Genomic DNA, 13,719 nt, shown 5'->3' on the forward strand with positions numbered 1-13,719 from the left:
TATTTCTTTGAGAACTTTTTTAAAATCTTGAAGCAGTTAAGTTTTAAACTAAATAGTTGCTAATTTAGGTAAAATATTGTTCTGCCACTGGTCTCTGGTTCTTTGAGAATGCTAGGATAAAATTGAGCTGGGTATGGTAGTGGACGCCTGTAACCCCAGTACTTAGAGGCTAAAGCAGGGGGAAGGAGGATTACAGATTCAAGTCCAGCCTCAACTATATATAGCATGACCCTGTCTTAAACAAAAAACAAAAAAAAAAGAGACTGAAGATATTTCTAAGAGGCTGTCAGAACCACAAAAACAAAACCATTCAGCCTTGTGTGTTCCACGCACAGCCTGTCAGTGCCACCTATCGTAGTTGTGAGGGTATGAGTTATATTTTATTTTTCGGATATTCACATGGTTTGAAATTCCGAATGGTATATATCTCTTCCCCCTCCTCCTGTGTCACAGCCACCAAGTTCCTAAATTTACCAGAGATCTCCATTTTACTGAAATGGTAGATTACCATACATTTTGTTCTGCTGTTGGATGCCGTTATCTGGCATGTGTTCATGTATGCCTACACAGGCTGTACAGTGTACCCTCACAGAATGTCACAATAAAATGTTCTGCTTTTTGTGTATTAATTTTATTTTGTTCTTTTTCTCTCAAGTTAACCATGACTAGATTTATTACCACAAGCATAAAGGAAAGAAGAAGAAAAAAGTAAGAGCTAAGAGGGACAGGAATATCAGAACCAATAGGATATCCTGGACAGCTACAGGTCGCCTAAGCTTCTTTGTGATTGGATTTATACTACAGTGGTTATAATAGAAGAGACCATCTTACATGCAGGTGACAGCTTAGCTAAGGACAGCCATGTTGTTCCTCAGTGTATCAGCTCTTGGGTTATTTTAACAAAAAGAATTATGTGGGCTGGGGTGCACCCTCTTGGGTTAAATCCCCAGCATCCCACCCGCGAAAGTGTTACTTTGCCCCACCAAAGCCTTCAGGACCTAAGTGTAGTTGATGCTGCAGAAATGTCAAGCATTGTCAGGGCATAGTAAATAGAATGAAAGGGTGGCTTTGTAATGGTAAAATGCTATGCAGGTATACCATATCAGAATAGGATAGAGCCGTTACCTGCAGCTGATGAGCTCCAAAAAGAGCGAAACCTATTAGGTCCTGCAGTATTGGCTTAAGATAGTATAAAACCTTGATTATATTCCACTTGTATATTGTTTTGTCATATTTGTATTGTAGTTAGGGGAGGGGAGAAACTCCTATTTAGTAATCCTTGCTGCTAGTGTATTTCCTTTTCAGTTCATTCTCCTCTGAAGTCACCTAAATGAGATCATCCCCAAAGGGAAGTCTGGTTAAAGCAGTGTAGATTGTACCTGGTCTAATCTTAAATGCCAGAGTTTTCCCACTAGGTGACTCACCTACTCCCATAATCTTTTTTGGGGGGTGGGATGGGTAGGGTGTCTGATGCTAAGGATCAAATCCATACTAGGCAAGCACTGCCACGGAGATGCACCTCCAGCCCAGCTCCTATAGCTTTAATTGCTCCTATGTCTGATGAATCAAAATAATTGATTTCAAACCAACCAAATTAATTATTTCCCTACATTCTCTACCTCCTCTAGTCTCTGCCTTTCCCCTTATTACACCATACACGCACAGACTCCACAACAGAAATATTTTTTTATACTTTTCTTTTAGTTGTACCAGTACAGTCCTCCCAGAAATAACTAAAAGCCTAACAGATACTATCTGCTCTTTCTTCTTTCTCATCACTTCCCACAAATTACTGGATTATTAAGCCCCAAAGATTTGCCTCCTAAATCATTTTAAATCAGTCTCCTTTCTAGACCCTCAGTTATTGCCTTCGTTCGGGTCTTTATACCACTTTACTGGACTACTACAATGGCTGCCAAACCGGCTTTCATAAGTCTTAATTTTTCTTCTTAACTATTATCATCACTTCTTCTAGAGTTATCTCTTTAAAGACTAATTTGATTTTGTCATACCCCTTCTTAAAACCCTTCAATAGCTCCCCTAGAGAGTATAATTCATGTTCCTCAGCCCAGAATACCAAGTTTTTCTCGATTTAGTTCCCCACTCTTCCCTCGTTACATTTCAGCAGCGTGCTACCTGTAATTTCCCAAGTTGACTGTGTTTTGTTAGTTGTAGCTGTATTTTTTCCTGCCTGAAATTCTTTCTTCCCTGAAATTCTATCCTGACATACCCTCATCTAGTGAAATACTGAAGCTGGCTCTTACCAACTAGGGAAAACTGATTGTTAAATACTTAGACTTCTTCAGGCCAGTTTATAACTTGAAATCAGCCACGGATGGGGGTATTTATATCATGAACATCAGCAAATACTACAAATTAGAACTTTCCCCCTCTTGTGATCCACTCTATGCTTCCAAGAAAGCTGGTCACAACACACCACTACCTTGATTCACTAGGCAGTCCTCATCTCACATTCTAGCTTAGATGGTACCTCTTTGAAACCTGCCCTGCCCGTCCCTCATTTCTCCACCCACACAAGATTGATTACTACCTCTGAATGTTTTATATGCTTTATTATCATCGCATTTGTCACCTTCTGCTGCAGTAGTAGCGAACCTATGGCACACATGCTGCAGCAGGATATTTGTATCATTGAAAGCTCTAAAACGTATGCCACCCCTGCTCTAGTGTAACTGTGTTTACATGCCTCTCTTCAGTAGTAAACTCTGAGTTCCTGGAACAGAGTCCCAATAGCTGCCTTTGTATCTTTCATTCTTTCACTCAGCATTCATTGAACTGAAATGCACTGAACTGGTAATATGCTCAGGCACTATTCTTAGGGTACAGAGTTGAAAGGATTTAGCCATTCTCTGTAAGAAGGTCACAGTCTAGTCCCGTGATGGCGAAAACCTTTTAGACCTTTCAATGGTACACGTAGGTTTGCCACCTCTGGTGTAGTCCATAGGAAGGGAGAAATTCAAATAGACCTTATAATACAGTGAGCTAAGTATATTGATCTAAGTGTGTACAGGACACATTTGGACCTGGAGGAAAAACCTCTGCTCGAGGTAATGGGGAAATCTTCACAGAGCAGAACACTTAAAGGCTAAGCAAAAAGTTGCCTATAAGTAGACAGTACTTAAGAAACAGAATTATTTTATAGAACTTTTTTCCACTCAGAAAACTGAGTTATACAAGGTTATTATTATGTAAGAACCTTGCATAAATAACTCTAAGACCTTCTTTGAATGAGTATAGAATATTTATTCTAAGTATTGTAGTTGTTACTATAATAGTGTTATATATTAAATTATCCCAAACCTCTATAGTTTAAAAGAATAGCAGTTTATTACTTTTGTAGACTCTAAGGGCTATTAAGCAGTTCTGGTCTGGCCAGATTTCACCAATTCTGGTTGGACTCATGCATCTGTAATCAGTTGGTGGGCAGACTGGTTTTAGGGTGCCATTGGCTAAATAATCTCAGTTCTGGAGTTGATGTGTCTCTCCCCTCCCTCTAGGAGGCTAGTTTAGACATGTTCCCATGTCCACAATAGGGTCAAGCCAGGAAGTGGAAACATGCAAATGCTTGCTTCATGCTTGCTAATGTCCCCTGAACGGAAGCAAATCACATGGCCAATCCAGAGTTAGTATGCTCGAAACAGATAGAAAGATATGTGAAAATTTGAGACCACCCCTGCAGCCAGTCACCACCCCAGGCACATACTCCATTCTAGATTGTCTTCCAGCCCTTGTGTTACTTTGCAGTGAATTTGCTTTCAGCTGACTGCTGTGTGGTGATAACGAGCAAACTTCTCTGAGCATTCTAGACTGGTTAATCTCATTTCAGTTTTGGGTGTTCATTTTTATGGAGCTATTGAAATAACATCATTTTGAGAGGCTGAAGAAATTTAAAAATCACTTGTTTATTGATATCCAGGACATGATAGTAGGTACCTTTAGATATTTCAGCCACCTGTGCTTTTTGGTGCTTTTGTTTGTTTGTGTTTTGTTTTTTGAGACAGCATCTCTGTCTCTATATAGTTCAGGCTGATCTTGAACCCCCCATGTAGCCCAGCCTGGCCTCATACTTATGGTGATCCTCCTGCCTCAGCCTCCCGAGTGCTGAGATTACAGGCATCAGCCACCACGCCCATCTTCAGACTTTTAATTTTCACAAGATTTGTATGATTAATGTTTGTTCAGTTTTCATCATTGTCATCTTTGGTGAGAATGAGAGGTTGCTGGAGTGGACAGTCATAGAAGGCAGGAGATAGAAAAAGAATTGAAACAAGTAGACAGATGGAGAAGTGTTACAAAGGCACTCAGCTGAAAGAATAGGTAACAGGCTGAAAGAATGAAAGAAAACTGCAGAACAAAACCTGTGAAGTAGAGGCTAGACTGGCAGAATCTGCCTCTCAAGCATGCTCATAGGCTCTTCCCCTAGAAAGGTCAGTGTGGTGAGTTACCTCACTTTGATTCCACTCCATCTCTCTTTCTCCGCCAAGTTTGCCCCTGGGTTCCCTGCTTCCTGGTGTAGACAGAAGGGCTTCTGCCTCTTCTGTAAAACCAGTAGGGATAGGGAAGGAGACTGTTTACTGAAAGTGGCTACCTGAAGAAAGACTTCAGAATCAAAGATATTTTGGGGAAGGTAACATTAACCTCAAGAACTTTTATTTTCACTATGTAAGGTGCTGGTGTAAAGAATAGACTGTTCAGAATGATTTTCTGTGGACATAATTAATACAAGGGCTGCAGTCAGAAAAATAATCCAGTGGAGTGTTATGGAAGGGCATTAGTGGAGCAGTACAGGGTGTAGCTCTGGCTCTGCCCTTGCTCACTTGTACTCCTGGCTCTCCAGCTGGATAGTGAAAGCTTTGGGATTTTACATCCCCAAGAGAATGTAATCCTGTCATCCTCCAGCAAGCTGTGTCTTTGGGTCTCTGAAATGTGGTACATCCTCACCTCTATAACTCTAGGGTTTTGACCTATTTTTCAAGGCGAATGGTGTGAGAGAGGCACAGTTGGTGTGATACTAGTAAGCAGAAGGTCGAAAAAAGCCCCAAACAAATTAATATAAACCTTCAGTTACTTCCTGCTTTTGCCACCAGAGGGCTGTCCGACATTCGAAAGACTTGACTGAGACTACAGGGTTGGCAATTTAGCAAAGAAATGAAGTAAATACTGTAACTCATTATATATCTCATTACAGATATAAACTCATTAAGATATAACTACATACGCATATCTTAAACCCTGCCAACTAATTAACAATAGTTTAACCTGAAAAGATACAGTTTCTTACAGTAAATTTAGGAATTTTTCATCAAAGCAGGGGATATGATCAGTCTATGAAATCACAACAGGTCAAATCGTGATGGGTATACCAGAGAAAAATTGAATTCATCAGTTGTCAGTATACTAGTGTGAACATTCTTTTAAACCTTAAACTGTAAAATGTAAAAGTGGTCTTTACTAACACTGAAGGTACCTCCAAGTAAAAACACAAATTTTTTTTTTAGTTCAACAAATTGAGGTAAAGTTGTGCATAAAAGGTTTATCAGTAAATATTAAAATAAAGGAGAGATGCTTGGGGACATCTCTGAACTCTGGATGTGACATCAAAGGAACAAGCTCTTTCCTTTTTCTTCAGCCTGACAGATAACAAATATTTTTAGGCTTGTAGACTGTAATGTCTATCTACTGGACTGTTATAGCATGTATAGTGTGAAGTAGATATAATAAACAAATGGGTTTGGCTCATTTCAATAAAGTTTTATTTATAAAAACAGGTGCTAGGCAAGATTTGGCCTATGTGCACAGTTTATCCTGATTATGAGTGAATGAAAGAGTCCACAGGTGCTTCCCTTTCTAGGCCTTAGTCTTAGACTTGTCAGATAAGGAAGTTGAGTTAGATGATCTCTCATATTTTTCAGGTTTTGTTTCCTTTAATATGTGTCTTAAGCTAAATGATCCACCAGAGAGTCACATTTCTTTCTCTCTTTGTAAGTTCAAATCTTTAAAATCCAGCTTGAATAAATTTGTCAGTCCCTAGGGCAGAGGTTCTTAGTGGCAAGTTAACATTTTAGACTTGGCAATGTTGACACTCTGGCCCCGTTGACACTGTCTAGATGCTCCTTTGTATGGAGGGCCAGGGAGAGATATAGGATTGTGTATGCTAATCACACACATTCTCCACTTTTGATAACCAGCAGTGTCTTTAGGCATTGCCAATGTCCTCTGGGAAACAAAATCACCCATGGTTGAGGGCCACTGCCCTAGGGACTTTCTAAGTAGCTAGAAGAATCACAAAACCAGACCATGTACCCCAGGACAGCCAGCAAAATAATAAATATACTCCTTCAGGCACAAAATCAGAAAAGTCAAAGCCAAAAGGAACAGCTAGCTTATCAGAAGGAGGTCAGTTAGAATCACATTCATCTGTTAAAATTGGTAGGAAGTTGTTATTTAATATTAATTTAGATGATTTATAAATGTTCCTAGATCCAATGACTCTCAATAGAAAATGTCTATAAATGGGTAGCTGAAAAGTCAAACTAAAACAAGGAAACATGGGTGAAGAGTAATATAAACAAGATCACTGTTAAATAACACTATTTACTTTTTTACTTCAATTGCTTGACAATCTCTAGCAGAAAAGAGTTTAGTCTAGATGAGTTCATTAGTCTTTATGCAGCTCAGGGATTTTTGTTTTGTTTTTTAAATTTTGTTTTGCTTTAAGTGAATCAATCAAGTGTGGCTTTATATCTACAGTGGAATACTATTTAGTGGAGAAAATGAACTCAGTACAGCTCTTTCAGCTACATAGATGAATCACTAAAGTTAGGTTTTCAGTGTTAGTAAAGTTGGTTCTTTAGATCACATGGCTACTTTGGGGATTGCCAAAATCATCTTGATTCATTACAATAAAAGTGCGTTTGATTTCCATACATCTTTTTTATGCCCATATTACCTCCTTTAAAAATCCATTCTCTATCAATTATTAATGGTAATTATTAATAGTGACATAACCTGAATATGTAGGTGGCTTTGGACAAAGAGTTTTTTCACTTTCAGATTGTTTTCCTTCTAGTGACTTTAATACAGGGTGATGCATAATCTGACTCTAGAAACTAATTCTAGTCTCAGGCTGTGCTTTTGACTTGTTCATGGTCAGGGATGGGTCTCTTTACCCTGCTGAGAAAGTGGTTTCTTCATTTGTAAAATGGTAGGGAGATTCCAAAACTCTGGTCTGAGGAAGCCTGAAAAAGAACCATCTTTGAAGGCTTGTTTGAACTTTAGGTTTCTGCATCCCCACCCCAGATTCTGACCCTTTTTAGTCTAGGAAAGACAGGAAAAGTCAGGAGACTCCAGTGCACAGCCATGTTTCAGAACCATTAGAGATGAACTCTAACGTCCTTTCAGCTTTAAAGTGCAGTAATTGTGTATATATATTTCCTTAAATGTCCTTGATTAGAATGCTTTCTGGAAAATGTCATATAAGAAATGAAGGAAAGTAATAATTGTAGTACATACATTGATAAAGCTAACATAAATTTTGTTTGCTATAAGATGGTGAGCTTATAGCTCATGAAAATTATGATCCCCCATATGTGTTAGAAGATGTTTTTCCTTTTTGCCTGGTGGTCATTTTATAACTTTTGCATTTTTAGTCAACTTCCAGAAGAAATATAGTTTGATATTCTGATTTCCATATAGCCATAAAATGGAATAAAATTAGAAATTCTGTCTGGTTGTTAATTTCTGTTTATTTGTTTTTTCTTTAATTTGCAGAATGCTCTTTTCAGTTGCATTAGCAGGAATGAAAGTAAGTATATTGCTGGTAGTTACACAAAGAGCAACACGGTTTACAGAACCTGAATAGCTGTTACAAATACTGCCAAGACGCTGGCATTATATCTTAAGCTGTTTAGCCATCTGAGGGAATGTGCACAGCAAGATTCTGCTGAGCTCTTTCCTCTGGAGTGTCTAAGTCATTCATGTATTATAACAGTTCCTACTCTTAATTGCAGATTTACAAAGGAGACACTCAAGTCTAGATGTGCTAGAGGAAGATAACACAGTAATAATAGGATCACTTTCAGAGGTTAAGCACATCGGCATTATATAATGTAGCACCTGCCTCTCAATTCATTTAGAAGACATTTATTGAGTATTTACTTGTTGTAGGACAGACACACAGTTATGGGGAGCATGACCTGTACTCTTAAGAACTCTGCGGCATGGTAGATTATGAAGTAGCACACTGAGACAGTTCAGAAGAAGGAGGAATCACTTTCTGCAAGGGTGCTTACAGGTGACTTCCCGGAGTTGGTGACTCAGTTTGGCCTTGAAGGGTAGACTGGATGTTAACAGTGGAGATTGGAGGAGAGGCACTCTGAGTAAAAGGAATAGTGAGAGCATTTAGAGATGGGAAAATACAACTGAGGAACAAATAGGTTGGCGGGTGGCATATATCAAAGGGCAATAAGAAGTATTAGCTGTCTATATCTTTATCCTTTCAAACTGGGACATAGTTCAAGATTTTTGGATAGTCTGGTAAGTAATTTCATGTCCTCCTACACTGGTAAGGAAGCTAGCCTAATGAGGTGATAAAAAGATAGATATGTCCTTTTCTACTTATCTCTTCTGTCCTCACCATACTCCACTACCACTACTACTCTATCCTCATAGAGGTTTGCAGTAATAAATGAAGTCCTAAATAATTGTTCTTTATGGGACAGGGGATATACCTTAGTGGTAGACTGCTTGCTTAGCATGTGCAAGGCACTAGATTTGATTCCTGGCACTACATACAAAAAATAATAAATGTTTTGTGATTAAACACTCTTTGGGGGCCAGGAATTTAGCTCAGTAGTGCTGCCACCTGCCTTGCAAGCACAAGGTCCCAAGTTTGATCCCCAGTACCCCCCAAAAAATTTCTTTGGAAGTGGGCACAATAGGTTAGGTAGTTCTTGCAAGTTAAAACAAGTGACACAATAGATATGGAACTTTCCTGGTCCTAGAAACTCAGGCTTAGCCTACATCTGTTAATTTACATATTCTTGAAGCCAAAAATCTGATTCTAGTTCCCCAGTATCTAGCTCTAATAATTATCCAGGAATTTTTACCTGCTTTTTTCTAAATCTCTTCAGCTGTACCATCTGCTGTGTCTTCCTTCAGCCTCCCACAGAGCCCTGTAGACTCCTGTGAGGATCTCCTGGTCTTTTTCACTATAAATTCCACATTGCCCTCCCAACTGCTTATCACCCTCCCCCCATATACTTTAAATGACAGCCTATTAGTGTTTTTTAAAAATACATAAATCCAGTCATATTTATTTCAAGTGAGTTTTACTTTTCAGTGTGGGAGTAGATCATATCCGTTGCTAAAGGAAGAGTTTCCTAATCTAGGCATATTCTTGAAGATGTTCAAACTGCGTAGAAGTGTTTGGATTTTTGTTTCAAGGTATACAGTTATAAAATTGCCAAACTTATGTATTTGATTTATTTTAGTTCTTATTAGTCCTATGATAAATGTGAGACATTGGGGTTTTATTTTATTTTGGTATTGTTTGTTTTCTTAGTTTAAAGCCTCCATAAATCTAATGTGGAAGGGAGCTTTTTCACTGGTTCTCAGTGGGGCACTCGTAGCATTTTGGAAGACAGTTTTGATATATTGAAGGATATTTAGCAGCCCTGACACCCATGCATTAAAAGACAAATATAGTCCCCACATCATCACAATAACCAGAAAGACCTTGCATTCTTCCAGGGGGTAGTGCTGTGCCTGAGGAGAACCATTGAACTCTAAAGTTGATGAATAATGATTTTCTTCTTCTATCAGTGAGCACTTGGATAACCCCGTGACAGTGCCTACATTAGAGCTGATTTTAAGTGTTTGTCTTCGAGTGTATGATTTTATTTTTCAAATTCAGAAGGACAAACTGTTCCATCTCTATGATGATGAGTTATTATTAACAAAAGGCTGTCATTACTTGAGCATTGTCTCTTTTTTCCCCCATAGTGGGTTCGGTGTGCTGCAGTTATGCAGGTCATCACACAAATTGCCGAGAATACTGTCAAGCCATTTTCCGAACAGACTCTTCTCCTGGTCCATCTCAGATCAAAGCAGTGGAAAATTATTGTGCCTCTATTAGTCCACAATTAATACACTGTGTGAACAATTACACCCAGTCTTATCCAATGAGGAACCCAACAGATAGTAAGTAAAAGAGACATTCTTCTCATTTCAGTTTTTTGTAAAAAAAAAATTTATAAGAAGAAAGTGATGCATTGTTATAGATACTTGTAGTCTGAGTCACTTGGGAAACACCAGGCTTCCTCTGGTGTTTATATTTGGCAGATTGGACATTTTTGTCATAGCAGGTGCCAAGAAAGATGAGACTGTCCAAGGATATGAGGAAATGGGAGCTCTGTAGTGTAAGAGTGAGAGAGTTCTTTGGTATAGACATTGGGAGGAGGGTATTGAATAATGACCATTAGAATTCAAAATTATCATGTCTTTTGATCTGGTAACTGCTTTTCTCAGGATCTATCCAGCAAGAAAACATTCTCAAATTTGCAGAAATACATTGTACATATTCATGTGAAGGATGTACTGTATTGGTGTAATAGAGCCAAATTAGAAATAACCCAAACAGAGCTGGTGATTTAGCTCAGTGGCATCATGCCTGCCTCGCAAGCACAAAGTCCTGAGTTCCATCGCCAGTACAGGAAAAAAAAAAAGAACCCAAACATTCATCATTAGGATATTGATGAAATAAATTATGACATGACTACGTAGCATCGACACTTTAGAAACAACAAAAAGGTAATATATTTACATAAAAGTCCAAGATATATTAAGCAAAGCAAGTTACAGAACCAAAGTTATGGTATGATATATTTTTAGCCATATATCTAATTATTCTGTATTTCAATAATACTTGAATTTTTACCAAGAGCAGTTATTACTTTCATAATTTAAAAAATGAAAAAAGAGCTTTATTTTTTAAAAAATCAGGGCCTCATAATGAACCTGTACCTTACTGGAATCTTCAAAGCCTCATCTTTGCACATCTGTTTATTTCATATATTTTAGAGATAGATTTGAAAGAACTGAGTGATTAACCTGACAGAAGACTGGCTTCCAAGCCAGGTGCCAGTGTTTGACTTATTATACTGAGATATTGAGAGACTTGTTTTTATAAACCCAGAAGCAGTGGGCCTTGGCCATGATTGAAATCAGAACCCTGAGGCTTTTGACATTTTGTGATGTGACTGTGTGGTGAAAATCAGTGAATGAATGAAGCTTTGCCACAAGAATCTTTTCTTTAAAAGGAATCTCCATGTTCCCTGACAGAGGTGCTGTGGAGCTAAGGAGTTAATAGCTTTTAAAAAAGTGGGGGTTGGGGACAGTTTTTTTTAAAGTATAAAGCAACAACCATCTCTAATACCTATGCTAATACAGACAAATATGGAAAAGAAGGCTACAGCCTGAAAAGGTTTCTCCAAACTCAAATATACCAGAGAATACCTTAAAGGACTCCTTTTGAATTGTATGGTCTGGTTAAGTGTTCTTTCATTTTCTTCTTTTTTTGTAAAAATTAAAGGCAGAGGGCTGGGGTTATAGGTCAGTGGTTGAGCATGTGTTTATTAGTAGGTATGAGGCCCTAAGTTGAGTCCTGAGCATCAGAATGAAAAGAAAATTAAAGGCAGAAGCAAACATATCTTGGCAGTTTACTACTGTATTATTTAAATTATAACATATATTGATTAACTTACACAGGTATCTAAAAAGCTTTATTCTGTCTTGGAATATGATGTACAGTGTTTTTGTTGCTTAATTGATCATCTCTTCTGTATCAAGAGCATAATCCCTTTTAGACATTGGTCACTAGCAGTAAATAAGTCCACTTTGAGCTGTGTAGTAATACTTTTCTGAGAAAGTAAGATACCTTTTACATGAAGACTTCTCACATGTAAAGTGACTTTGTACTTTTGTAAGGATAATGCCACAGGGCCTGTGACTGGGGACAGGGTAAGTTCGGGTGACATATACTTTAGTTCCTCCACCTTATCCTCACCTATTTGCTGTACTGCAGGTAATGAAGAGAGTATTTAATAGACCCATATACTGCAGCTAGAGATACAAAGTGGCACTGATTTCCACTGTACTTCTGTGTTCTCTTCTGAGCGATGCATGATATAAAATTGCTACTTATATTCTGAAAATGTAGGTTTATATTGCTGTGACAGAGCTGAAGACCATGTGTGCCAAAATGCCTGCAAGAGAATTCTGACGTCTAAGAAAACAGAAATGGAGATTGTTGATGGTCTCATCGAGGGTTGTAAGACCCAACCCTTACCTCAGGATCCTCTTTGGCAGTGCTTTCTTGAAAGCTCACAGTCTGTTCACCCTGGAGTCACTGTACACCCTCCTCCTTCTACCGGCCTTGATGGGGCTAAATTGCATTGTTGTTCCAAAGCCAACACTTCAACTTGTAGGTTAGTATCTCATTTTCTTTTATTAAAATCATTAGAAAAGTAACGAGCTCTTCTCCCATGGTCCCAGGTTAGACCCTCTCTAGCCCTGCAGGGGTTGGGTGTGTGTGAAATGGGCCATTCATCCAGTGGAGTAAAGGTACACCCAGAGAATTACCCTCAATTGATGGGGTTGGCAGTAGCTAGGAAGTGGACTTATAGACATACCCTGAGTTGAACAGGTTTGCTTTTTAAACCATTGGTTGTAGATAATGAAAAGGTAGAGTTTGCCCTCTTCATGTCTGGTCTCCTTCCAAATAGTTGCACCCAAAAAAGCTATTTTGCCCCACTCCCCTTCCTTGCCCCACTAAACAGGGATTGGTTTATGTCCCACTCCTGACTCCATGTAAAATTTGTACAAAAATATCTTATATGAAAATGATTTGTAATCTGTAGACTTACTACCTGGGAGATGTCTTGAGATGTAAAATCCCATCCTTTAGGTTGTGGGTTTTTTGTTTTGTTTTCTCCAAATAAATCTGATGTTTAAAATTTAAAAAAAAAAAAGTAACATTTTAATTAATCGTTTTAAGCTTAGCAAATACGTTATATTCTTTCATTGTGTAGGCTTGGTGTATAGAAGATATAAAATCTTTGATTCTTTCTGGAGAAGAGCTGAGTGTACCTAGCATGCACAAATCCCTGGTTCAACCCCCAGAGCCATTTAAAAAATGTATTGTTAAAACTTTTAATTATTTTTTATCCAACAAATATTTACCGAGTGTGGTATATATACACAAAAGATTATTTTGTAATTGAGTGCTAAAAACACTGTTTTGGGATGTGAAGAATTAGCATTGGACAATAAATATTTAAAGATAATATTCTTCCTTCAAGGAGATCATTAGGTAAGCTTATAATTTAGAAGACATTTTTATCTGACATCTCAAGGGTATTCTATTTATTAAATTACAAAACTTAACCAACATTTTGTTATATTAGCAGATCACTTGGGTGGGCACTCATATCTAAAGTTAAATGTTGCTTTATTGTCATTCATTAGTCAGTTACACTTAAGGGTTAAAAAATAGAGGAGCCAGGCATCATGGCACCCACTTATAATCCTTGCACTCAGGATGCCACAGCAGGAGGCCAACCTGGGCTAGTAGTGAGGTCAAGGCCAGCCTGAACTACATAATGAGATCCTGCCTCAAAAAATAATACAAAACGTAATAAA

At 38.1% G+C, this 13,719-nt stretch overlaps 1 protein-coding gene across 1 annotated transcript in view; it reads left to right on the plus strand.

Annotated features, from left to right (window-relative positions):
• Reck (reversion inducing cysteine rich protein with kazal motifs) overlaps positions 1-13,719 on the plus strand; it is a 72,815-nt gene that overhangs the window by 34,520 nt on the left and 24,576 nt on the right. Inside the window, exons 7-9 of the mRNA XM_010619439.3 lie at positions 7,792-7,825; positions 10,024-10,221; positions 12,239-12,506. Of these exons, the coding sequence (XP_010617741.1) occupies positions 7,792-7,825; positions 10,024-10,221; positions 12,239-12,506 (500 nt within the window). The remainder of the gene's footprint in view (positions 1-7,791; positions 7,826-10,023; positions 10,222-12,238; positions 12,507-13,719) is intronic.

Source organism: Fukomys damarensis, unplaced genomic scaffold (assembly GCF_012274545.1).
Source record: "Fukomys damarensis isolate Sample0158 unplaced genomic scaffold, DMR_v1.0_HiC HiC_scaffold_36, whole genome shotgun sequence".
Taxonomy (NCBI): domain Eukaryota; kingdom Metazoa; phylum Chordata; class Mammalia; order Rodentia; family Bathyergidae; genus Fukomys; species Fukomys damarensis.